Raw genomic sequence first — 24,169 nt, 5'->3', positions numbered from 1 at the left:
CAGCAGCACACCGGCCCCCAACCCCATCCAACTGTGCCTGCCCCCTCCCCCTCCATGACAAGACCGCTGCTACCTTTGGGGGTTAAGTGTCCAAATAGCACGATCACACACACACATATACACACACACACCCCATTTTACTGCAACATTTTGACAGGTTCCACCTCTGCCCTGTACAGGACAATGTTGGAGAGATTATCTAGGGAAAGGGGGGTTTAGGAAACACCCCCCCGTAGAACTCCAGGGAAAGTGTGGGGAGAGAGAGAGTGTGGGAAGGGTGGTCCATCATTTGGAGATGGTGCCTGTTTAATCATTGTAAACAAAAGATCCAATCACTGTTGGAAACATGTCTTTGATGTAATGTCTATCGGGACCTTGCGATCTCCTTCGGATAATCTGATATTCGGATAATTGGTATCGGGAAAATCGAGGTTCCTCTGTCCGATAACCGGATGTTGCGTGCTTTTCACTGTGTAGATTTGTGTGCACATGCACCTATGTTTGAGTTGGTGTCCATGTGTGGGGGATGGAGTTGGGAAAGAATCTAGAACATACCTGGGTTCCATATGAACGATGTTCTGTTGGTATCCGGGGATTCTGGCACACAGCCGGTTGCTCTGGTGGCTGAGGTGGGGGCAGTGGAGTGGTCTTGATGGGAGCGTACTGAAAGACAGAAACAAATCCATCAGCCGACCATGACCCTGTCACCATTTCCTCCAGGCAGACTGAACACGCTCCATTCCCTTCCCCCTCCCACACAGCGTATCCAAACACCGGCACCATTCCCCCCTCCCCCACAGTGTATCCAGACACCGGCCCCATTCCCCCCTCCCCCACAGCGCATCCACGCACCGGCCCCATTCACTCCCCCCACAGCGCATCCACACACCAGCCCCATTCACTCCCCCCACAGCGCATCCACGCACCGGCCCCATTCCCCCCACCCCCACAGCGCATCCACACACCGGCCCCATTCCCCCCACAGCGCATCCACACACCGGCCCCATTCCCCCCTCCCCCACAGCGTATCCACACACCAGCCCCATTCACTCCCCCCACAGCGCATCCACACACCGGCCCCATTCCCCCCTCCCCACAGCGCATCCACACACCGGCCCCATTCCCCCCTCCCCCACAGCGTATCCACACACCGGCCCCATTCCCCCCTCCCCCACAGCGCATCCACACACCGGCCCCATTCACTCCCCCCACAGCGCATCCACACACCGGCCCCATTCCCCCCTTCCCCACAGCGCATCCACACACCGGCCCCATTCCCCCCTCCCCCACAGCGCATCCACACACCAGCCCCATTCCCCCCCTCCCCCACAGCGTATCCACACACCAGCCCCATTCACTCCCCCCACAGCGCATCCACACACCGGGCCCATTCACTCCCCCCACAGCGCATCCACACACCGGCCCCATTCACTCCCCCCACAGCGCATCCACACACCAGCCCCATTCCCCCCTCCCCACAGCGTATCCACGCACCGGGCCCATTCACTCCCCCCACAGCGCATCCACACACCAGCCCCATTCCCCCCTCCCCCACAGCGTATCCACACACCGGCCCCATTCACTCCCCCCACAGCGCATCCACACACCAGCCCCATTCCCCCCTCCCCACAGTGTATCCACGCACCGGCCCCATTCCCCCCCCTCCCCCACAGCGTATCCACACACCGGCCCCATTCACTCCCCCCGCAGCGTATCCACACACCGGCCCCATTCCCCCCTCCCCCTCAGCGCATCCACACACCGGGCCCATTCACTCCCCCCGCAGCGTATCCACACACCGGCCCCATTCACTCCCTCCCAGCGCATCCACACACCGGCCCCATTCACTCCCCCCACAGCGCATCCACACACCGGCCCCATTCCCCCCTCCCCACAGCGTATCCACACACCGGCCCCATTCACTCCCCCCACAGCGCATCCACACACCGGCCCCATTCCCCCCACCCCCACAGCGCATCCACACACCGGCCCCATTCCCCCCACCCCCACAGCGCATCCACACACCGGCCCCATTCCCCCCTTCCCCACAGCGCATCCACACACCGGCCCCATTCCCCCCTCCCCCACAGTGCATCCACACACCGGCCCCATTCACTCCCCCCACAGCGCATCCACACACCGGCCCCATTCCCCCCTCCCCCACAGTGCATCCACACACCGGCCCCATTCACTCCCCCCACAGCGCATCCACACACCGGCCCCATTCCCCCCTCCCCCACAGCGCTTCCACACACCGGCCCCATTCCCCCCTCCCCCCACAGCGCATCCACGCACCGGCCCCATTCCCCCCTTCCCCACAGCGCATCCACGCACCGGCCCCATTCACTCCCCCCACAGCGCATCCACACACCGGCCCCATTCCCCCCTCCCCCACAGCGCATCCACACACCGGGCCCATTCACTCCCCCCACAGCGCATCCACGCACCGGCCCCATTCCCCCCTCCCCCACAGCGCATCCACGCACCAGCCCCATTCCCCCCTTCCCCACAGCGCATCCACGCACCAGCCCCATTCCCCCCTCCCCCACAGCGCATCCACACACCAGCCCCATTCCCCCCTCCCCCACAGCGCATCCACGCACCAGCCCCATTCCCCCCTCCCCCACAGCGCATCCACGCACCAGCCCCATTCCCCCCTTCCCCACAGCGCATCCACGCACCAGCCCCATTCCCCCCTGCCCCACAGCGCATCCACACACCAGCCCCATTCCCCCCTCCCCCACAGCGCATCCACACACCAGCCCCATTCCCCCCTTCCCCACAGCGCATCCACGCACCAGCCCCATTCCCCCCTCCCCCACAGCGCATCCACACACCGGTCCCATTCCCCCCTCCCCCACAGCGCATCCACGCACCAGCCCCATTCCCCCCTCCCCCACAGCGCATCCACACACCAGCCCCATTCACTCCCCCCACAGCGTATCCACACACCAGCCCCATTCACTCCCCCCACAGCGTATCCACACACCGGCCCCATTCACTCCCCCCACAGCGTATCCACACACCAGCCCCATTCACTCCCCCCTCAGCGCATCCACGCACCGGTCCCATTCCCCCCTTCCCCACAGCGCATCCACACACCAGCCCCATTCCCCCATTCCCCACAGCGCATCCACACACCGGGCCCATTCACTCCCCCCACAGCGCATCCACACACCGGCCCCATTCCCCCCTCCCCCACAACGTATCCACACACCGGCCCCATTCCCCCCTCCCCCACAGCGCATCCACACACCGGCCCCATTCCCCCCTCCCCCACAGCGCATCCACACACCGGCCCCATTCACTCCCCCCACAGCGTATCCACACACCGGCCCCATTCACTCCCCCCACAGCGTATCCACACACCGGCCCCATTCCCCCCTCCCCCACAGCGCATCCACACACCGGCCCCATTCCCCCCTCCCCCACAGCGCATCCACACACCGGCCCCATTCCCCCCTCCCCCACAGCGCATCCACACACCAGCCCCATTCCCCCCTTCCCCACAGCGCATCCACACACCAGCCCCATTCCCCCCTCCCCCACAGCGCATCCACACACCAGCCCCATTCCCCCCTTCCCCACAGCGCATCCACACACCAGCCCCATTCCCCCCTCCCCCACAGCGCATCCACACACCAGCCCCATTCCCCCCTCCCCACAGTGTATTCACACACCGGCCCCATTCACTCCCCCCACAGCGCATCCACACACCGGCCCCATTCACTCCCCCCACAGCGCATCCACACACCGGCCCCATTCCCCCCTTCCCCACAGCGCATCCACACACCAGCCCCATTCCCCCCTCCCCCACAGCGCATCCACACACCGGCCCCATTCCCCCCTTCCCCACAGCGCATCCACACACCGGCCCCATTCCCCCCTCCCCCACAGCGCATCCACACACCGGCCCGATTCCCCCCTCCCCCACAGCGCATCCACGCACCGGCCCCATTCCCCCCTCCCCCACAGCGCATCCACGCACCGGCCCCATTCCCCCCTCCCTCACAGTGTATTCACACACCGGCCCCATTCCACCCCCCTCCCCCACAGTGTATCCACACACCGGCCCCATTCCACCCCCCTCCCTCACAGTGTATCCACACACCGGCCCCATTCCCACCCCCCTCCCCCACAGTGTATCCACACACCGGCCCCATTCCCCCCGCCCCTCCCCCACAGTGTATTCACACACCGGCCCCATTCCCCCCGCCCCTCCCCCACAGTGTATTCACACACCGGCCCCATTCCCCCCCCTCCCCCACAGTGTATTCACACACCGGCCCCATTCCACCCCCCTCCCCCACAGTGTATCCACACACCGGCCCCATTCCCACCCCCCTCCCCCACAGTGTATCCACACACCGGCCCCATTCCCCCCGCCCCTCCCCCACAGTGTATCCACACACCGGCCCCATTCCCCCCCCTCCCCCACAGTGTATCCACACACCGGCCCCATTCCCCCCCCTCCCCCACAGTGTATCCACACACCGGCCCCATTCCCCCCTCCCCCACAGTGTATCCACACACCGGCCCCATTCCCCCCTCCCCCACAGTGTATCCACACACCGGCCCCATTCCCCCCGCCCCTCCCCCACAGTGTACCACACACCGGCCCCATTCCCCCCCCCTCCCCCACAGTGTATCCACACACCGGCCCCATTCCCCCCTCCCTCACAGTGTATCCACACACCGGCCCCATTCCCCCCCCCTCCCCCACAGTGTATCCACACACCGGCCCCATTCCCCCCTCCCTCACAGTGTATCCATACACCGGCCCCATTCCCCCCCCCTCCCCCACAGTGTATCCACACACCGGCCCCATTCCCCCCTCCCTCACAGTGTATCCATACACCGGTCCCATTCCCCCCTCCTCACAGTGTATCCACACACCGGCCCCATTCCCCCACCCTCCCCCACAGTGTATCCACGCACCGGCCCCATTCCCCGCCCCCCCCCCCCCACAGTGTATCCACACACTGACCCCATTCTCCCCAGACCCCACAGCTCATCCACACACCGGCCCCATTCCCCCCTCCCTCACAGTGTATCCACACACCAGCCCCATTCCCCCCTCCTCACAGTGTATCCACACACCAGCCCCATTCCCCCCTCCCCCACAGTGTATCCACACACTGACCCCATTCTCCCCAGACCCCACAGCTCATCCACACACTGACCCCATTCTCCCCAGACCCCACAGCGCATCCACACACCGGTCCCATTCCCCCCTCCCCACAGCGTATCCACGCACCGGCCCCCGGCCCCCGGCCCCAGTCCATTCCCCACAGCGCATCCAGACACCGGCCCCATTCCTCCACCCTCCCACCCCACAGTGTATCCACACACCGGCCCCATTCTCCCCCGCCCCCCGCCCGTGTATCCACACACCGGCCCCATTCTCCGCCCCCCACCCCCCCACTCCTCCACAGCTCATCCACACACCGGTCCCATTCCCCCCTCCCCCACAGCGCATCCACACACCGGGCCCATTCACTCCCCCCACAGCGTATCCACACACCGGGCCCATTCACTCCCCCCACAGCGTATCCACACACCGGCCCCATTCCCCCCTCCCCCACAGCGTATCCACGGACCGGGCCTATTCACTCCCCCCACAGCGTATCCACACACCGGCCCCATTCCCCCCTCCCCCACAGCGTATCCACACACCGGGCCTATTCACTCCCCCCACAGCGCATCCACGCACCGGTCCCATTTCCCCCTCCCCCACAGCGCATCCACACACCGGGCCCATTCACTCCCCCCACAGCGTATCCACACACCGGGCCCATTCACTCCCCCCACAGCGCATCCACACACCGGTCCCATTTCCCCCTTCCCCACAGCGCATCCACACACCGGGCCCATTCACTCCCCCCACAGCGTATCCACACACCGGCCCCATTCCCCCCTCCCCACAGCGTATCCACACACCGGTCCCATTCCCCCCTCCCCCACAGCGCATCCACACACCAGCCCCATTCCCCCCCTCCCCCACAGCGCATCCACACACCAGCCCCATTCACTCCCCCCACAGCGCATCCACACACCAGCCCCATTCCCCCCCTCCCCCACAGCGCTTCCACACACCGGCCCCATTCCCCCCCTCCCCCACAGCGCATCCACGCACCGGGCCCATTCACTCCCCCCACAGCGCATCCACACACCAGCCCCATTCACTCCCCCCACAGCGCATCCACACACCAGCCCCATTCACTCCCCCCACAGCGCATCCACGCACCGGGCCCATTCACTCCCCCCACAGTGTATCCACACACCGGCCCGATTCCCCCCACCCCCACAGCGTATCCACACACCAGCCCCAGCCCCAATCCATTCCCCACAGCACATGCACCGGCCCCATTCCCCCCTCCCCACAGTGTATCCACACACCGGCCCCATTCCCCCCTCCCCACAGTGTATCCACACACCGGCCCCATTCCCCCCTCCCCACAGTGTATCCATACACCGGCCCGATTCCCCCCTCCCCCACAGTGTATTCACACACCGGCCCCATTCCCCCCGCCCCTCCCCCACAGTGTATCCACACACCGGCCCCATTCCACCCCCCTCCCCCACAGTATATCCACACACCGGCCCCATTCCACCCCCCTCCCCCACAGTGTATCCACGCACCGGCCCCATTCCCCGCCCCACCCCCCACAGTGTATCCACACACCGGCCCCATTCCCCCCCCTCCCCCACAGTGTATCCACACACCGGCCCCATTCCCCCCTCCCCACAGCGTATCCACACACCGGCCCCATTCCCCCCTCCTCACAGTGTATCCACACACCGGCCCCATTCCCCCCTCCCCACAGCGTATCCACACACCGGCCCCATTCCCCCCTCCCCACAGCGTATCCACACACCGGTCCCATTCCCCCCTCCCCACAGCGTATCCACGCACCGGCCCCATTCCCCCCTCCCCACAGCGTATCCACACACCGGCCCCATTCCCCCCTCCCCACAGCGTATCCACACACCGGCCCCATTCCCCCCTCCCCACAGCGTATCCACACACCGGTCCCATTCCCCCCTCCCCACAGCGTATCCACGCACCGGCCCCATTCTCCCCCGCCCCCCGCCCGTGTATCCACACACTGACCCCATTCTCCCCAGACCCCACAGCTCATCCACACACCGGTCCCTTTCCCCCCTCCCCCACCCCCACCACCCACCCCCCCACAGCATATCCACACACTGACCCCATTCCCCCCAGCCCCCACAGCATATCCACACACCGGTCCCATTCCCCCCTCCCCACAGCGTATCCACGCATCGGCCCCCGGCCCCAGTCCATTCCCCACAGTGTATCCACACACCGGCCCCATTCTCCTCCCCCCCCCCCCACCCGTGTATCCACGCACCGGCCCCATTCTCCCCCGCCCCCCGCCCGTGTATCCACACACCGGCCCCATTCTCCCCCCCCCGCCCCCGCCCGTGTATCCACGCACCGGCCCCATTCTCCCCCGCCCCCCGCCCGTGTATCCACGCACCGGCCCCATTCTCCCCCGCCCCCCGCCCGTGTATCCAGACACCGGCCCCATTCTCCTCCCCCCCCCCCCCGCCCGTGTATCCACGCACCGGCCCCATTCTCCCCCGCCCCCCGCCCGTGTATCCACACACCGGCCCCATTCTCCCCCCCCCGCCCGTGTATCCACACACCGGCCCCATTCTCCCCCCCCCGCCCGTGTATCCACACACCGGCCCCATTCTCCCCCCCCCGCCCGTGTATCCACACACCGGCCCCATTCTCCGCCCCCCACTCCCCCACAGCTCATCCACACACCGGTCCCATTCCCCCCTCCCCCACAGCGTATCCACACACCGGTCCCATTCCCCCCCCCTCCCCCACAGCGTATCCACACACCGGTCCCATTCCCCCCCCCTCCCCCACAGCGTATCCACACACCGGTCCCATTCCCCCCTCCCCCACAGCTCATCCACACACCGGTCCCATTCCCCCCTCCCCCACAGCGCATCCACACACCGGTCCCATTCCCCCCTCCCCACAGCGTATCCACGCACCGGCCCCATTCTCCCCCGCCCCCCGCCCGTGTATCCACACACCGGCCACATTCTCACCCCCCATCCGTGTATCCACACACCGGCCCCATTCTCCGCCCCCCACCCCCCCACAGCTCACTCACGCACCGGTCCCATTCCCCCCGTCCCCCACAGTGTATCCACGCACCGGCCCCATTCCTCCCCCCCCCCCCCCCCACAGTGTATCCACGCACCGGCCCCATTCCCCACCCCCCCACAGTGTATCCACGCACCGGCCCCATTCCCCCCCTCCCCCACAGTGTATCCACGCACCGGCCCCATTTCCCCCCCCTCCCCCACAGTGTATCCACGCACCGGCCCCATACCCCCCCTCCCCCACAGTGTATCCACGCACCGGCCCCATTCCCCCCCCTCCCCCACAGTGTATCCACACACTGACCCCATTCCCCCCAGCCCCCACAGCTCATCCACACACCGGTCCCATTCCCCCCTCCCCACAGCGTATCCACACACCGGTCCCATTCCCCCCTCCCCCACAGCGCATCCACACACCGGTCCCATTCCCCCCTCCCCCACAGCGCATCCACACACCGGGCCCATTCACTCCCCCCACAGCGCATCCACACACCGGTCCCATTCCCCCCTCCCCACAGCGTATCCACACACCGGTCCCATTCCCCCCTCCCCCACAGCGCATCCACACACCGGTCCCATTCTCCCCTCCCCCACAGCGCATCCACACACCGGGCCCATTCCCCCCTCCCACACAGCGTATCCACACACCGGTCTCATTCCCCCCTCCCCCACAGCGCATCCAGACACCGGCCCCATTCCTCCACCCTCCCACCCCACAGTGTATCCACACACCAGCCCCATTCCCCCCTCCCCCTCAGCGCATCCACACACCGGGCCCATTCACTCCCCCCACAGCGTATCCACACACCGGCCCCATTCACTCCCCCCACAGCGCATCCACACACCGGCCCCATTCCCCCCCCTCCCCCACAGTGTATCCACGCACCGGCCCCATTTCCCCCCCCCCCCCACAGCGCATCCACACACCGGGCCCATTCACTCCCCCCACAGCGCATCCACGCACCAGCCCCATTCACTCCCCCCACAGTGTATCCACACACCGGCCCGATTCCCCCCTCCCCCACAGCGTATCCACACACCAGCCCCAGCCCCAATCCATTCCCCACAGCACATGCACCGGCCCCATTCCCCCCTCCCCACAGTGTATCCACACACCGGCCCCATTCCCCCCTCCCCACAGTGTATCCACACACCGGCCCCATTCCCCCCTCCCCACAGTGTATCCACACACCGGCCCCATTCCCCCCTCCCCACAGTGTATCCACACACCGGCCCCATTCCCCCCTCCCCACAGTGTATCCACACACCGGCCCCATTCCCCCCCCTCCCCCACAGTGTATCCACACACCGGCCCCATTCCACCCCCTCCCCCACAGTGTATCCACACACCGGCCCCATTCCCCCCCCTCCCCCACAGTGTATCCACACACCGGCCCCATTCCCCCCTCCCCACAGTGTATCCACACACTGACCCCATTCCCCCCAGCCCCCACAGCTCATCCAGACATCGGTCCCATTCTCCCCGTCCCCCACAGCTCATCCACACACCGGTCCCATTCCCCCACCCCCACCACCCCCCCCCCCCCACAGCATATCCACACACTGACCCCATTCCCCCCGCCCCCACAGCGCATCCACACACCGGTCCCATTCCCCCCTCCCCACAGCGTATCCACGCACCAGCCCCCGGCCCCAGTCCATTCCCCACAGCGCATCCAGACACCGGCCCCATTCCTCCACCCTCCCACCCCACAGTGTATCCACACACCGGCCCCATTCTCACCCGCCCCCCGCCCGTGTATCCACACACCGGCCCCATTCTCCCCCGCCCCCCCCCCAACCCGTGTATCCACACACCGGCCCTATTCTCCGCCCCACCCCCCACTCCCCCACAGCTCACTCACGCACCGGTCCCATTCCCCCCATCCCATCCCCCACAGTGTATCCACGCACCGGCCCCATTCCCCCCCCTCCCCCACAGTGTATCCACACACCGGCCCCATTTCCCCCCCCTCCCCCACAGTGTATCCACGCACCGGCCCCATTCCCCCCCCTCCCCCACAGTGTATCCACACACCGGCCCCATTCCACCCCCTCCCCCACAGTGTATCCACGCACCGGCCCCATTCCCCTCCCTCCCCCACAGCGCATCCACGCACCAGCCCCATTCCCCCCTTCCCCACAGCGCATCCACGCACCAGCCCCATTCCCCCCTCCCCACAGCGTATCCACACACCGGTCCCATTCCCCCCTCCCCCACAGCGCATCCACACACCGGTCCCATTCCCCCCTCCCCCACAGCGCATCCACACACCGGGCCCATTCCCCCCTCCCACACAGCGTATCCACACACCGGTCTCATTCCCCCCTCCCCCACAGCGCATCCAGACACCGGCCCCATTCCTCCACCCTCCCACCCCACAGTGTATCCACACACCAGCCCCATTCCCCCCTCCCCCTCAGCGCATCCACACACCGGGCCCATTCACTCCCCCCACAGCGTATCCACACACCGGCCCCATTCACTCCCCCCACAGCGCATCCACACACCGGCCCCATTCCCCCCCCTCCCCCACAGTGTATCCACGCACCGGCCCCATTTCCCCCCCCCCCCACAGCGCATCCACACACCGGGCCCATTCACTCCCCCCACAGCGCATCCACGCACCAGCCCCATTCACTCCCCCCACAGTGTATCCACACACCGGCCCGATTCCCCCCTCCCCCACAGCGTATCCACACACCAGCCCCAGCCCCAATCCATTCCCCACAGCACATGCACCGGCCCCATTCCCCCCTCCCCACAGTGTATCCACACACCGGCCCCATTCCCCCCTCCCCACAGTGTATCCACACACCGGCCCCATTCCCCCCCCTCCCCCACAGTGTATCCACACACCGGCCCCATTCCCCCCCCTCCCCCACAGTGTATCCACACACCGGCCCCATTCCCCCCTCCCCACAGTGTATCCACACACTGACCCCATTCCCCCCAGCCCCCACAGCTCATCCAGACATCGGTCCCATTCTCCCCGTCCCCCACAGCTCATCCACACACCGGTCCCATTCCCCCACCCCCACCACCCCCCCCCCCCCACAGCATATCCACACACTGACCCCATTCCCCCCGCCCCCACAGCGCATCCACACACCGGTCCCATTCCCCCTTCCCCACAGCGTATCCACGCACCAGCCCCCGGCCCCAGGCCATTCCCCACAGCGCATCCAGACACCGGCCCCATTCCTCCACCCTCCCACCCCACAGTGTATCCACACACCGGCCCCATTCTCACCCGCCCCCCGCCCGTGTATCCACACACCGGCCCCATTCTCCCCCGCCCCCCCCCCAACCCGTGTATCCACACACCGGCCCTATTCTCCGCCCCACCCCCCACTCCCCCACAGCTCACTCACGCACCGGTCCCATTCCCCCCATCCCATCCCCCACAGTGTATCCACGCACCGGCCCCATTCCCCCCCCTCCCCCACAGTGTATCCACACACCGGCCCCATTTCCCCCCCCTCCCCCACAGTGTATCCACGCACCGGCCCCATTCCCCCCCCTCCCCCACAGTGTATCCACGCACCGGCCCCATTCCACCCCCTCCCCCACAGTGTATCCACGCACCGGCCCCATTCCACCCCCTCCCCCACAGTGTATCCACGCACCGGCCCCATTCCACCCCCTCCCCCACAGTGTATCCACGCACCGGCCCCATTCCCCCCCCTCCCCCACAGTGTATCCACGCACCGGCCCCATTCCCCCCTCCCCACAGTGTATCCACGCACCGGCCCCATTCCCCCCTCCCCACAGTGTATCCACACACTGACCCCATTCCCCCCGTCCCCCACAGTGTATCCACACACCGGTCCCATTCCCCCCCCCCCACAGTGTATCCACACACCGGCCCCATTCCCCCCAGCTCATCCACACACCGGTCCCTTTCCCCCCTCCCCCACCCCCACCACCCACCCCCCCACAGCATATCCACACACTGACCCCATTCCCCCCAGCCCCCACAGCTCATCCACACACCGGTCCCATTCCCCCCTCCCCACAGCGTATCCACGCATCGGCCCCCGGCCCCAGTCCATTCCCCACAGCGCATCCACACACCGGCCCCATTCTCCGCCCCCCCCCCCCACCCGTGTATCCACACACCGGCCCTATTCTCCGCCCCCCCCCCCCACAGCTCACTCACGCACCGGTCCCATTCCCCCCCGTCCCCCACAGCGTATCCACGCACCGGCCCCATTCCCCCCCTCCCCCACAGTGTATCCTCGCACCGGCCCCATTCCCCCCCCTCCCCCACAGTGTATCCACGCACCGGCCCCATTCCCCCCCCTCCCCCACAGTGTATCCACACACCGGCCCCATTCCCCCTCTCCCTGCAATCGCTCTCTCCTGCTCCCATCCCTACACCCCCCCCCCCCCCCACCTACCTTTGGCAGCGTGTCTTCAGTTGCCTTGGGGCCTCAATTCTGGATTTCCCTCCCTGACCCTCTCCTCCTGCTTCTTTCCCAAGTTACTGGCCATTTTTTCCTGCTGTGTTTTGTGCCTCTGTTTCAGTAGCTCTCTCACTTTACAGATGTGCTGTGAATCAGCGTGTAGGGTTTCCTCTGTAGTTCCCTTACATTCCCAACAGACTGTAAACAGTTGTGCTGTCAAATCTGTCTTGTCATTACCTGGTTATCATTTCCCAAGAGCCCAGAACCTGACTTCATTCACCCAGTACATCCGAGCAATTGCCCAGCAAGTCAAGAGACAGGGGAAATTTCTGCACAAATAGACCATCGTTAACCATTAACACCCAAAAGCTTTTAACAGCTTGTGGGTGGCACGGTGGCCCAGTGGTTAGCACTGCTGCCTCACAGCGCCAGAGACCCGGGTTCAATTCCCGCCTCAGGCGACTGACTGTGTGGAGTTTGCACGTTCTCCCTGTGTCTGCGTGGGTTTCCTCCGGGTGCTCCGGTTTCCTCCCACAGTCCAAGGATGTGCAGGTTAGGTGAATTGGCCATGCTAAATTGCCCGTAGTGTTAGGTAAGGGGTAGATGTAGGGGTATGGGTGGGTTGCGCTTCGGCGGGGCGGTGTGGACTTGTTGGGCCGAAGGGCCTGTTTCCACACTGTAAGTAATCTAATCTAATCTAAAAAAACAGCTACTGAAGACCTTTATAAAAAAAGGCAGCAAATTTTGGAAAGTAGGAAGCATCAGTGCCAATGGCAGCTTCTGAGGTTCCAGAACGAAGAATTTGATAACGAATACGGCATTGGTGTCTGGTTGGTGCTGTTGAATGAGCTTTGTCATTGTCAATCAGGAAACATGGGCATCACTGGCTGTGCCCAGCATTTACTGCCCATCCCTAGTTGCCCCTTGAGAAGGTGGTGGTGAGCTGCCTTCCTGAACCGCTGCAGTCAGGCCCACAATGCTGCTAAGAAAGGAATTCCAGGAAGCTGACCCAGCAACACTGAAGGAACAGCGGTACATTTCCAAGTCAGGACAGTCAGCGGCTTGCTTGGAGTGCAACTTGCAGGTGTGGTGTTCCCACATACATACTCTTCTCCTTCTCGTAAACAGTAATGGGTTTGGAAGATGCTTTTTTTTTAACAAAAGGAGCCTTAGGGGGTTTCTGCAGTGCATCTTATAGATAGTGCACACTGCTGCTACTGAACGCCAGTGGGGGAGGGAATCAGAGTGAAAGCTGTTTTCCAGGAAGGTCATCAAGTGGGCTGCTTCTTCCTGCATGGTGAGATCGAACTTCCTGACTGCTGTAGGAGCTGCCCCCATCCGGGAAAGTTGGGAACATTCCATCACCCTCTGACAAGGAAAGCTCCGCTTTCAGTGTGACTGTGACATCTTTTCCGTCCAACTTGAGAGCAGGCCTAGACTCATGGAGATCACCTCAAATAGTGTGGCACTCCTTTAGGCCTGTGCTAATATAGACAGCCTGCAGGAAGCTCCGAAGCCTCTGGAGATCCAGCAATTGGAAATAAACACAGAAAGCTTTTTCAACAGACCCAAGACTCACCTTCATTCAGAGCTGAAAATGTGTTGCTGGAAAAGCGCAGGAGGTCAGGCAGCATCAAAGGAGCAGGAGAATCAACGTTTCGGGCATAAGCCCTTCTTCAGGAATCAACTTCCTGAAGAAGAGCTTATGCCCGAAACGTCGATTCTCCTGCTCCTTGGATGCTGCCTGACCTCCTGCGCTTTTCCAGCAACACATTTTCAGCTCTGATCTCCAGCATCTGCAGTCCTCACTTTCTCCTCACCTTCATTCAGTCCCAGGGTGGAGATGGAGATGGAGATGGAGATCTGGATTCTGATAGTGTTAAGCTGAAAGGCTTGCAAATAGACAGGGTGCACAGGCAAACAGCTGAAGCTTAGTCTGATCAGACTTTTTCCTCAGATGTTGATGGCTAGCACGAGGGGACATAACTTTAAATTGAGGGGTGATAGATATAGGACAGATGTCAGAGGTAGTTTCTTTACTCAGAGTAATAGGGGTGTGGAATGCACTGCCTGCAACAGGAGTAGACTCACCAACTTTAAGGCATTTAAATGGTCACTGGATAGGCATTTGGACGAGAATGGAATAGTGGGTTAGATGGGCTTCAGACTGGTTCCATAGGTCGATGCAACATCGAGGGCCGAAGGGCCTGTGCTGTGCTGTAATGTTCTATGTATAAACGCAGGAGCACAATCAACAATGCATCACAGGGATAAGTGCTGCAGGGACTCAGTTCCCCCAACACCTTCCAAAACCATTCCACACCAGATTCCTTTTCTGGGCTGAATTAATGACAGTTTCTCCTGGTCTTGTGGAAGAAGGAGTCAACGTTTTTGCTCCTGATGGCCTTCAAGCAACACACATTTGTGGCAGGAGAATGGAACTATGCCAGCTGTGATGCACTTTGGGGCTAAATTATCCGTCTCATAGAATAGCCTCAGTTCCTAGAAGCTGGCCAAAGGCTGGGGAAACACTCATAGCATCTTCATTCTTATACATTCCATAACAGCTTCCTCCACTGAATGGGTTTTGTACTTATCCATTAAGACTGACAGCTCTCTCCATAGCCTAGGCACAGCTAGAGCTGGCATTCCTTCCTAAGCCCAGCTCCAGTCACTGTACCACCATCCTGCTCATGACGACTACTGCAATGAAATACAGACCTGCCGCAAATTTCAATTCAAGCTGCTTTGAGGTTGCAATTTCTCATTTTCCCAGGATCATACACTGAACTGGAAGTTAAACTACTGTAACTGGAATACCAGGGAGGCTTTGCAATTTGAAAAATAAAGTTGAGCTGTGCAATACCATGTTGGAAGCAATAAGAAGGTAAATTTGAAACTGAACTTTTGAGTTAAAGAAATTCTGCCTAGCAACAGCCCCTGATTGAACATTCTAGAGTTCAAAAAGCCGTTAACACCAAATTTAAACTGGAGAAGAAAAACATTCAGAGCCTACAGACAGATACCACCCCTGTTTCTCTCTGTGGAGGAGAAAGACAAATGGTTCAAGAAAGCTTAAATGAACTGCTGCAGCTCCCTGCTGTAGGCTGATCCACAATGCTGAATTCCCTCTCTAACAGACTGCACACAAACTGCAGTGGTCACTGTCACCTCAAGGGGAAACAAGGCACAATCAATACATGCTGGCCAGCCAACGATGCCCAGATCCCAAGAACAAGTGAAAAACAAATCCCACTTCACCTGGACAACATTCACATTGAAGATTGACAGTCAGCATCTCATCACTGAAAATATCAGAAGGAAAGAATGATCTGAACTTCCATCCTCAGAATTGGTTTCACCCTGTCTGGATTCTTTGACCAGGAGACAGTGAGGACTGCAGATGCTGGAGATCAGAGCTTAAAAATGTGTTGCTGGAAAAGTGCAGCAGGTCAGGCAGCATCAAAGGAACAGGAGAATCAACGTTTCGGGCATAAGCCCTTCTTCAGGAATCTTTGATTCTTTGACCATTGACAATGGATGCATTAGGTTGCCTGTCAGAATTGTGTATCTGCACCTGAGAGGTTTGAAAGGCTACATTCAACGTCACAGAAATTATAAATCCTTTCCCTTCAGTGCTGTTTTTAAGTGTGTTTATCCAAATCATTAACTTTACTGTTACTGAAGGAACATGCTGTGGATTGCATTTGTAGTCGGTAGATGCCAGCTGAACAAAGTTGGGTCTCGGTGGTCTCAGTTGGAGTTTTATACATTTTTAAACGACTTATGCAATGTGGAATACTATTGTTGGTGCAGCTTTTACCTTTGACACTGGGATCTAATCAATGGGCTTATATACAGAACGACACATACCTGGGAGAGAGTTACAGATTGGAATCTAACCGAGTGGCTCAGTGCCATGATGTTTGAGAGTCAGACAGTTACCTACATGTTTTCCTTTGTTATCAAGCGCAATATCACTGGTTACTATTTGTAGTTGGTTTACGAGTGGCCTTCCAGTTCACATACCTCTCTGCCTCCATCGAAGGGGTTGTAAAGCTGGTTCAGGGCAGGCTCTCGATGCTCAGTGCTATGCTCTAGAACTGCTGGATCCTATAAACAAATACACAGGCAGTCAGTCCACAGAGCAAAGGAACAAACGGCCAGACAAACATCCGTAACATCTCACTGTTCCTGGACCCTTCTCACCATGATGCTGTACCCTAGGGAGACAGTAATACAGTCAGCATATTTCCTGGACACCAGCCCAGTGTGGCAACCCAGGGCAACCCTCCATAACTGACCCCGTGCTGTCCCTGTCCTGGGAGGGTTTGATGGGGGACAGTGCAGAGGGAGCTTCACTCTGTATCTAACCCCGTGCTGTCCCTGTCCTGGGAGTGTTTGATGGAGGGGACCCCGTGCTGTCCCTGTCCTGGGAGTGTTTGATGGCGGGGTGGAGGGCAGTGGGGGGAGAGAAACAGCATAGCGGGAGCTTTATTCTGTATGTAGCCCATCCTCCAGGGCTCTTTCCCAGTAAGAGTGTATGAGTTGTGGACTGGTCCAACTGCCTTGACCTAGCTGGTTAGATTCTGAGATGCTCTGTCTTTATCCCAGGCTGTGACAGTAAAACCACAGCACTGACTCACTCACTTTCACATAACACCCACCATATGACTAGCTTCCCAGCAATCTGAACAATATCAGCATTCTCTTTTTCCCCTCAGTGCAGAGTTCAGTTTCTGATCAGTTTCAGAATGAATCTTCATGCAATTAAGCAGCGGAGAGTCTGGATCACCGAGAGCCTCAGAACCATCATGGGCATGAGTAAACCTGCACTATGTGCTCCCTCCTTTCCATTAACACAACTAGTACTCCCTGGACCCACAGGTATTTATAATGAAGGGATCACAAAGCTCTTGCAAACTCATCTCTGGATCATTCGTACTGATCACGCCACAGTGTGCCAGCTGATCTCAGAACCTAGCTCCTGATCACTAACGCGGGACAGAGGGCTGCAGCCAGGCTTCCTGCCCCTGGTCCCTGTTCAGATTGCTGTGTCACTTCCCACGATTCATTACGAAATGATCTTGTGATCTGCACAGTTGAGAAACAAGCAGGATTGTTGTCAATGGCATCTGCAAATTTAGGTCATAAGACAGGACGTTTATCACACTGGTGTTTGAAAGGAAGTATTTTCATTCGAGAAAGCTCTCATTAGAATGTATAAACCCCCCAGCCCTGAGGTTCACTTTGCTGGAGATCACAGTCTCACTGATGAGGTCCAGTTCCTCTGACCATACCATAATGGCTCTGATGTTCCAATTTCACACAGCACCCGTGAGCTGCCAGAGGAACTGGCAGATGCTGTTACAATTGCAACATTTGAAAGACATTTGGGCATCTACATGAACAGGAAAGCTTTAGAGGGATATGGACCAAACAAAGACAAGTGGGACAAGCGGAGTTTGGGAAATTTGGCTGGCATGGACAAATCCATGCTGTACGACTCTAGAACTGTACTGTACAGGCAACATTGTACTGTACTTTTCAGAGTGATGTCCTGACGAACCTATCCCAACAGTCACTGCATCAGAGATCAGATCAGTTTTCCTTTGTGTGAATCCAAGAAACCTGATGGGACTAGACTGTGTACCAGGCCGTGCACTCAGAGCATGTGCAGACCAACTGGCAGAGATCTTCTCGGACATCTCCAACCTCTCCCTGCAGCAGGCCACTGTCCCTGCCTGTTTCCAGAGGGCCAACATCATCCGTGTCTAGGAAGGCTCATGCAGCATGTCTCAATGACTACCGCCCAGTGGCCCTAACTTCAGTGGTCAGGAAGTGCTTTGAAAGGCTGGTCATGGCATTAAATCAACTCCAGCCCCCCCACTACTCTTGACCCACTCCAATTTGCCTATCGAACCATCAGGTCCACGTCAGATGCCATATCACTTGCCTTTCACTCTGCCCTAGAACATCTTGACACAAAGAACAGCTACGTAAGAATCCTACTCATTGACTACCGTTCAGCCTTCAACACTATTGTCCCCTCGAGACTGATTACTAAACTTAGTGATCTCAGACTAAGCCCCACACTCTGCAACTGGATCCTCAGTTTCCTGACCCACAGACCACAATCAGTGAAGATTGGGGACAATATTTCATCCTCACTAACCCTCAACACTGAAGCCTCCCAGAGGTGCATACTCAGCCCCCTACTGTACTCACTGTATACCCATGACTGCGTCGCCAAATATCAGACTAATGCCATTTACAAGTTTGCTGATGACACCATCATAGTCGGTTGAACCTCAGATGGCAACGAAACAGACTACAGACAGGAGGTTGAAGACCTAGAAAAATGGCGCACTGAGAATAACCTAGCTCTGAATGCCGGCAAAACCAAGGAACTCATTATTGACTTTCAGCGGGATGTTACTCATGCCCCCTACACATTAACAGCACAGAGGGGGAACGAGTGGAGAGTGTCAAGCTCCTGGGAATGGTCATCCACAACAAGCTTTCTTGGACTCTTCATGAGGACGCAATGGTTACAAAGGCTCGACAACATCTCTTCTTCCTCAGGCAGCTGAGGAAATTTGGCATGATAGCAAATACCCTTGCCAACCTTTACGGGAGCGCCATCAAGAGCATTCTGTCTGGATGTGTCACTACCTGGTATGGCAACTGTACCATTCAAGATTGGAGATGGTTACAGAGAGTGGTGAACTCAGCCCGGACAATCACAAAGGCCAACCTCCCATCTACAGAATCAATCTACTAGACCCACTGTCAAGGAAAGGCCGCCAGCATTTTCAAAGATCCATCCCACCCTGGCAATGTTTTTCTACAACCTCTACCACCGGGGAGAAGGTACAGAAGCCTGAACACACACACCAGCCGGTTTCACAACAGTTTCTACCCTGTTGTTGTTAGAATACTGAATGGACTCTCAAACCCTTGACATTCGCCTGTCCCTGTGTTTTTGTTTTTGTTGCTGTTTACCTATTATTTACTATCTATGCTACATAACTGTGATTTGTCTGTGCTGCTCGCAAGACAAAGCTTTTCACTGGGCCTTGGTACATGGGACAATCAATTCAATGCAATGCAACTCAAAGGTTCCATGCTGGTTGGTGTGATAGAAAAGAAGGTGCATTGTTTTGCTGTTGGAGGCGTTTTACTGGTGTGTCCATCTGACAGTTCTCAGCCAATAACCCAAGTGTGTCAGCTCTCCCTTTTTTGTATGTGCTTAAAACAATTCCTACCCCTCACTGCTGCTCTTCATGGATACAATGGGATTATAAAAGGTGAAAGTGCTGTCACATGAAATGCAGCAGGTACAACAAGCTGCTATAATGGGTTCTGGTGGCACAGGTGTAACATCCTTATCTCTGAAACAGGAAGCCCAGATTGAAATCCCACTTGTTCCCGAGACATGTTACAACATCTCTAAACAAGGCGATAAGAAAAGATCTACAGCAAGCTTCCAGATGAAGGACTTGCTTAAGAGTGTTTTAATCTCTTAGCCAGGAGGTCCAGGGTGAAGTCCCACCTGATCCAGAGATGTGACGTACCACATCTGAAGAGGTTGATTAAACTAATGACAGCAATTTCCCAGAGACAGCAATTTACCCCCAAAGAGTTAACAACCCTTGAACTGGGGTCAGTTATAATTCAGTTGGTGAGACAGCTGCTTTGCATTGAGGACTGATGCTCAGAGCATAGGTTCAATTCCCACACCAGTTAAAGGATTGTCCTTCTCAATGTCTCAGCTCATATACAGTACGGACTCAGGGGTTAAACTCACCACCAATTATCACAATCAAAAAGACAGCATTGTCCCATGGTGGGGAGGACTGTGGGCACTTTACTTATCCAACCAAACGATGTCCACTTGACCTGTCTTATTAACACAAGCTCTCCGAACGATCAATTCACTGAGCGGTGTTTTAATGAAACTTGGCACCTTGTTCCTTTCCAGATGAGGCACTTTGTTGCCTTTAGATATGCAGCCACGGTGCGGCGCTCCTTCAGCGCTGACCCTCCGACAGCGCGGCGCTCCCTCAGCGCTGACCCTCCGACAGCGCGGCGCTCCCTCAGCGCTGACCCTCCGACAGCGCGGCGCTCCCTCAGCGCTGACCCTCCGACAGCGCGGCGCTCCCTCAGCGCTGACCCTCCGACAGCGCGGCGCTCCCTCAGCGCTGACCCTCCGACAGCGCGGCGCTCCCTCAGCGCTGACCCTCCGACAGCGCGGCGCTCCCTCAGCGCTGACCCTCCGACAGCGCGGCGCTCCCTCAGCGCTGACCCTCCGACAGCGCGGCGCTCCCTCAGCGCTGACCCTCCGACAGCGCGGCGCTCCCTCAGCGCTGACCCTCCGACAGCGCGGCGCTCCCTCAGCGCTGACCCTCCGACAGCGCGGCGCTCCCTCAGCGCTGACCCTCCGACAGCGCGGCGCTCCCTCAGCGCTGACCCTCCGACAGCGCGGCGCTCCCTCAGCGCTGACCCTCCGACAGCGCGGCGCTCCCTCAGCGCTGACCCTCCGACAGCGCGGCGCTCCCTCAGCGCTGACCCTCCGACAGCGCGGCGCTCCCTCAGCGCTGACCCTCCGACAGCGCGGCGCTCCCTCAGCGCTGACCCTCCGACAGCGCGGCGTTCCCTCAGCGCTGACCCTCCGACAGTGCGGCGCTCCCTCAGCGCTGACCCTCCCTCAGCGCTGACCCTCCGACAGTGCGGCGCTCCCTCAGCGCTGACCCTCCGACAGTGCGGCGCTCCCTCAGCGCTGACCCTCCGACAGTGCCCACTCCCTCAGCACTGACCCTCCGACAGTGCGGCGCTCCCTCAGCTCTGACCCTCTAACAGTGCCCACTCCCTCAGCACTGACCCTCCGACAGTGCGGCGCTCCCTCAGCGCTGACCCTCCGACAGTGCCCACTCCCTCAGCTCTGACCCTCCGGCGCTCCCTCAGCGCTGACCCTCCGACAGTGCCCACTCCCTCAGCTCTGACCCTCCGACAGTGCGGCGCTCCCTCAGCGCTGACCCTCCGACAGTGCCCACTCCCTCAGCGCTGACCCTCCGACAGTGCCCACTCCCTCAGCGCTGACCCCCCGACAGTGCCCACTCCCTCAGCGCTGACCCTCCGACAGTGCCCACTCCCTCAGCGCTGACCCTCCGACAGTGCCCACTCCCTCAGCACTGACCCCCCGACAGTGCGGCGCTCCCTCAGCACTGACCCCCCGACAGTGCGGCACTCCCTCAGCACTGACCCTCCGACAGTGCGGCACTCCCTCAGCACTGACCCTCCGACAGTGCGGCACTCCCTCAGCACTGACCCTCCGACAGTGCGGCACTCCCTCAGCACTGACCCTCCGACAGTGCGGCACTCCCTCAGCGCTGACCCTCCGACAGTGCGGCACTCCCTCAGCACTGACCCTCCGACAGTGCGGCACTCCCTCAGCACTGACCCTCCGACAGTGCGGCACTCCCTCAGCACTGACCCTCCGACAGTGCCCACTCCCTCAGCACTGACCCTCCGACAGTGCCCACTCCCTCAGCACTGACCCTCCGACAGTGCGGCGCTCCCTCGGTACTGTCCCCATGTGGGGCCTCCTACCTCGAACGGGTTGCTGTCGGTGCCTCCGGGCCCGCTGTTCCGGGCGGCCTGCTGCCGGGACATGTTGTCGGTGCAGAGTGGGCCCGGGATGAGACACCAAGAGGCGGAGGCTGCGTGTCGGTGTCTGGGCCTTTCCGAGGGGGTGGGTCCCGGGCCGAGGGGGTGGGTCCCGGGCCGAGGGGACTGGTCCCGGGCCGTGGGGGTGGGTCCCGGGCCGTGGGGGATGGGCAGAGACTGCGACGGTTGACTCTGATCCCCGAGAGCTCGAGCTCCCCGCTGGGCCCCGCCCACTGGGGAATTGGCCCCGCCCTTCACACCTTCGTCACGCCCTTCCCTGCATTCACCCCCTTCCGTCTCCACCCCACTCCCTCATCCTTGGGCTAGCCCCGCCCCATCTGCGCCCCGCCCTATCTGCGCCCCGCCCCATCTGCGCCCCGCCCCGTACGTCCTCGCCCCGCCCAATTAGGGGTTGCGCCGCCGTTTCGGGTTTGGTCCCGCCCATTCCATGATCCAAGCGGTTGTAGCCCCGCCCAATCCGCGATCACCCCGCCCTTTGGTGGATCCTGCGTTCCGCCGAGCGATCGGCACCACCGATGCATTTGGCCCCGCCCCCCACTGGACATTTGCGCGCCTGTCCTTGGACCGTGTGGGCTGGTGGCTGGTGTCCCCGCCCACTGTTTCAGTATCCAGCGCCCATTGCGCGACCGCCCCACCCCCTGGATCAGTGGTGCCGCCCACTGCGCATGAACCCGCCCACTGCGTGTAGTACCCCGCCCACTGGGTGACGCCCAAGCCTGACGGTAAACCCCGCCCCTTGAGAATGACTCCTCCCCCTTCTCCAGAACATTCTTCAAGTGGACATTGTCCTTGAGCCCATCATGGCTGTTGGGGAATGGGGAATGGGGATTGGGGAATGGGGGGGTTACCTGAGCAGAGAGAGATGATTTGATTTGATGTGATATGGTTTGATTTGATTTATCATTGTCACTTGTACCTCGATCCAGTGAAAAGTTTTATTTTGTGCGCAGTACGTGTAGATAATATAAGGATCAATTGGGTGATTGTAGGGGTAACATTGGACAGGTCAAGGAATACAAAGAATGTGCGTAAAAAAGCGTGATCAACGTTAGAGTTGAAATTGAGAGTCAATAGTAGAGCGATGCTTGAAAAGCAAGAATAGGAAAATCGACATTTCGGGCAAAAGCCCTTCATCAGGATTTGATAACAGCAGGGAAGAAGCTGGTCTTGAATCTGTTAGTGCGTGTGCTTAAGTGTTAATACCTTCTGCCAAACCGGGCTGGGACAGGTCTTCGATGATGTTGACTCAGTGGAGTCAATGGCTGGAAAGGCCCCAAAGGAGCCTTCCACATCCATCAAAGTTTCACCTGCACGTCCACCAATTTATTGTATCCGTTGCTCCCGATGCGGTCTCCTCTACATTGGGGAGACCGGGCGCCTCCTAGCAGAGCGCTTTAGGGAACATCTCTGGGACACCCGCACCAATCAACCCCACCGCCCCGTGGCCCAACATTTCAACTCCCCCTCCCACTCTGCCGAGGACATGCAGGTCCCGGGCCACCTCCACCGCCGCTCCCTCACTACCCGTCGCCTGGAGGAAGAACGTCTCATCTTCCGCCTCGGAACACTTCAACCCCAGGGCATCAATGTGGACTTCAACAGTTTCCTCATCTCCCCTCCCCCCACCTTACCCCAGTTCCAACTTTCAGCTCAGTACCATCCTCATGACCTGTCCTACCTGCCAATCTTCATTCCCACCTATCCGCTCCACCCTCCTCTCTGACCTATCACCTCCAACCCCACCCCCATTCACCTATTGTACTCGTTGCTACCTTCCCCCCTCCTTTCTGACCTATCACCTCCATCCCCACCCCCATTCACCTATTGTACTCGTTGCTACCTTCCCCCACCCTCCTCTCTGACCTATTACCTCCATCCCACCCCCATCCACCCATTGTACTCTTTGCTACCTTCTTCC

General features: G+C 60.0%; 1 protein-coding gene across 1 annotated transcript in view; it reads right to left on the bottom strand.

The window, feature by feature from the left end:
* The window catches only part of LOC140453951 (secretory carrier-associated membrane protein 3-like), a 28,861-nt gene extending 6,360 nt beyond the window's left edge, over window positions 1-22,501 (bottom strand). Inside the window, exons 1-3 of the mRNA XM_072548822.1 lie at window positions 22,174-22,501; window positions 16,591-16,674; window positions 556-663 (exon numbers count right to left, since the gene is read on the bottom strand). Coding sequence (XP_072404923.1) covers window positions 556-663; window positions 16,591-16,674; window positions 22,174-22,236 — 255 coding nt within the window. The 5' untranslated portion in view covers window positions 22,237-22,501. The remainder of the gene's footprint in view (window positions 1-555; window positions 664-16,590; window positions 16,675-22,173) is intronic.
* Between the last annotated feature and the right edge of the window lie 1,668 nt (window positions 22,502-24,169).

The sequence above is a fragment of the Chiloscyllium punctatum genome, chromosome 28 (genome assembly GCF_047496795.1).
Source record: "Chiloscyllium punctatum isolate Juve2018m chromosome 28, sChiPun1.3, whole genome shotgun sequence".
NCBI lineage: Eukaryota > Metazoa > Chordata > Chondrichthyes > Orectolobiformes > Hemiscylliidae > Chiloscyllium > Chiloscyllium punctatum.
Note: the sequence above shows the minus strand (reverse complement) of the source record. Positions and strands in the feature narration are given on the sequence as shown.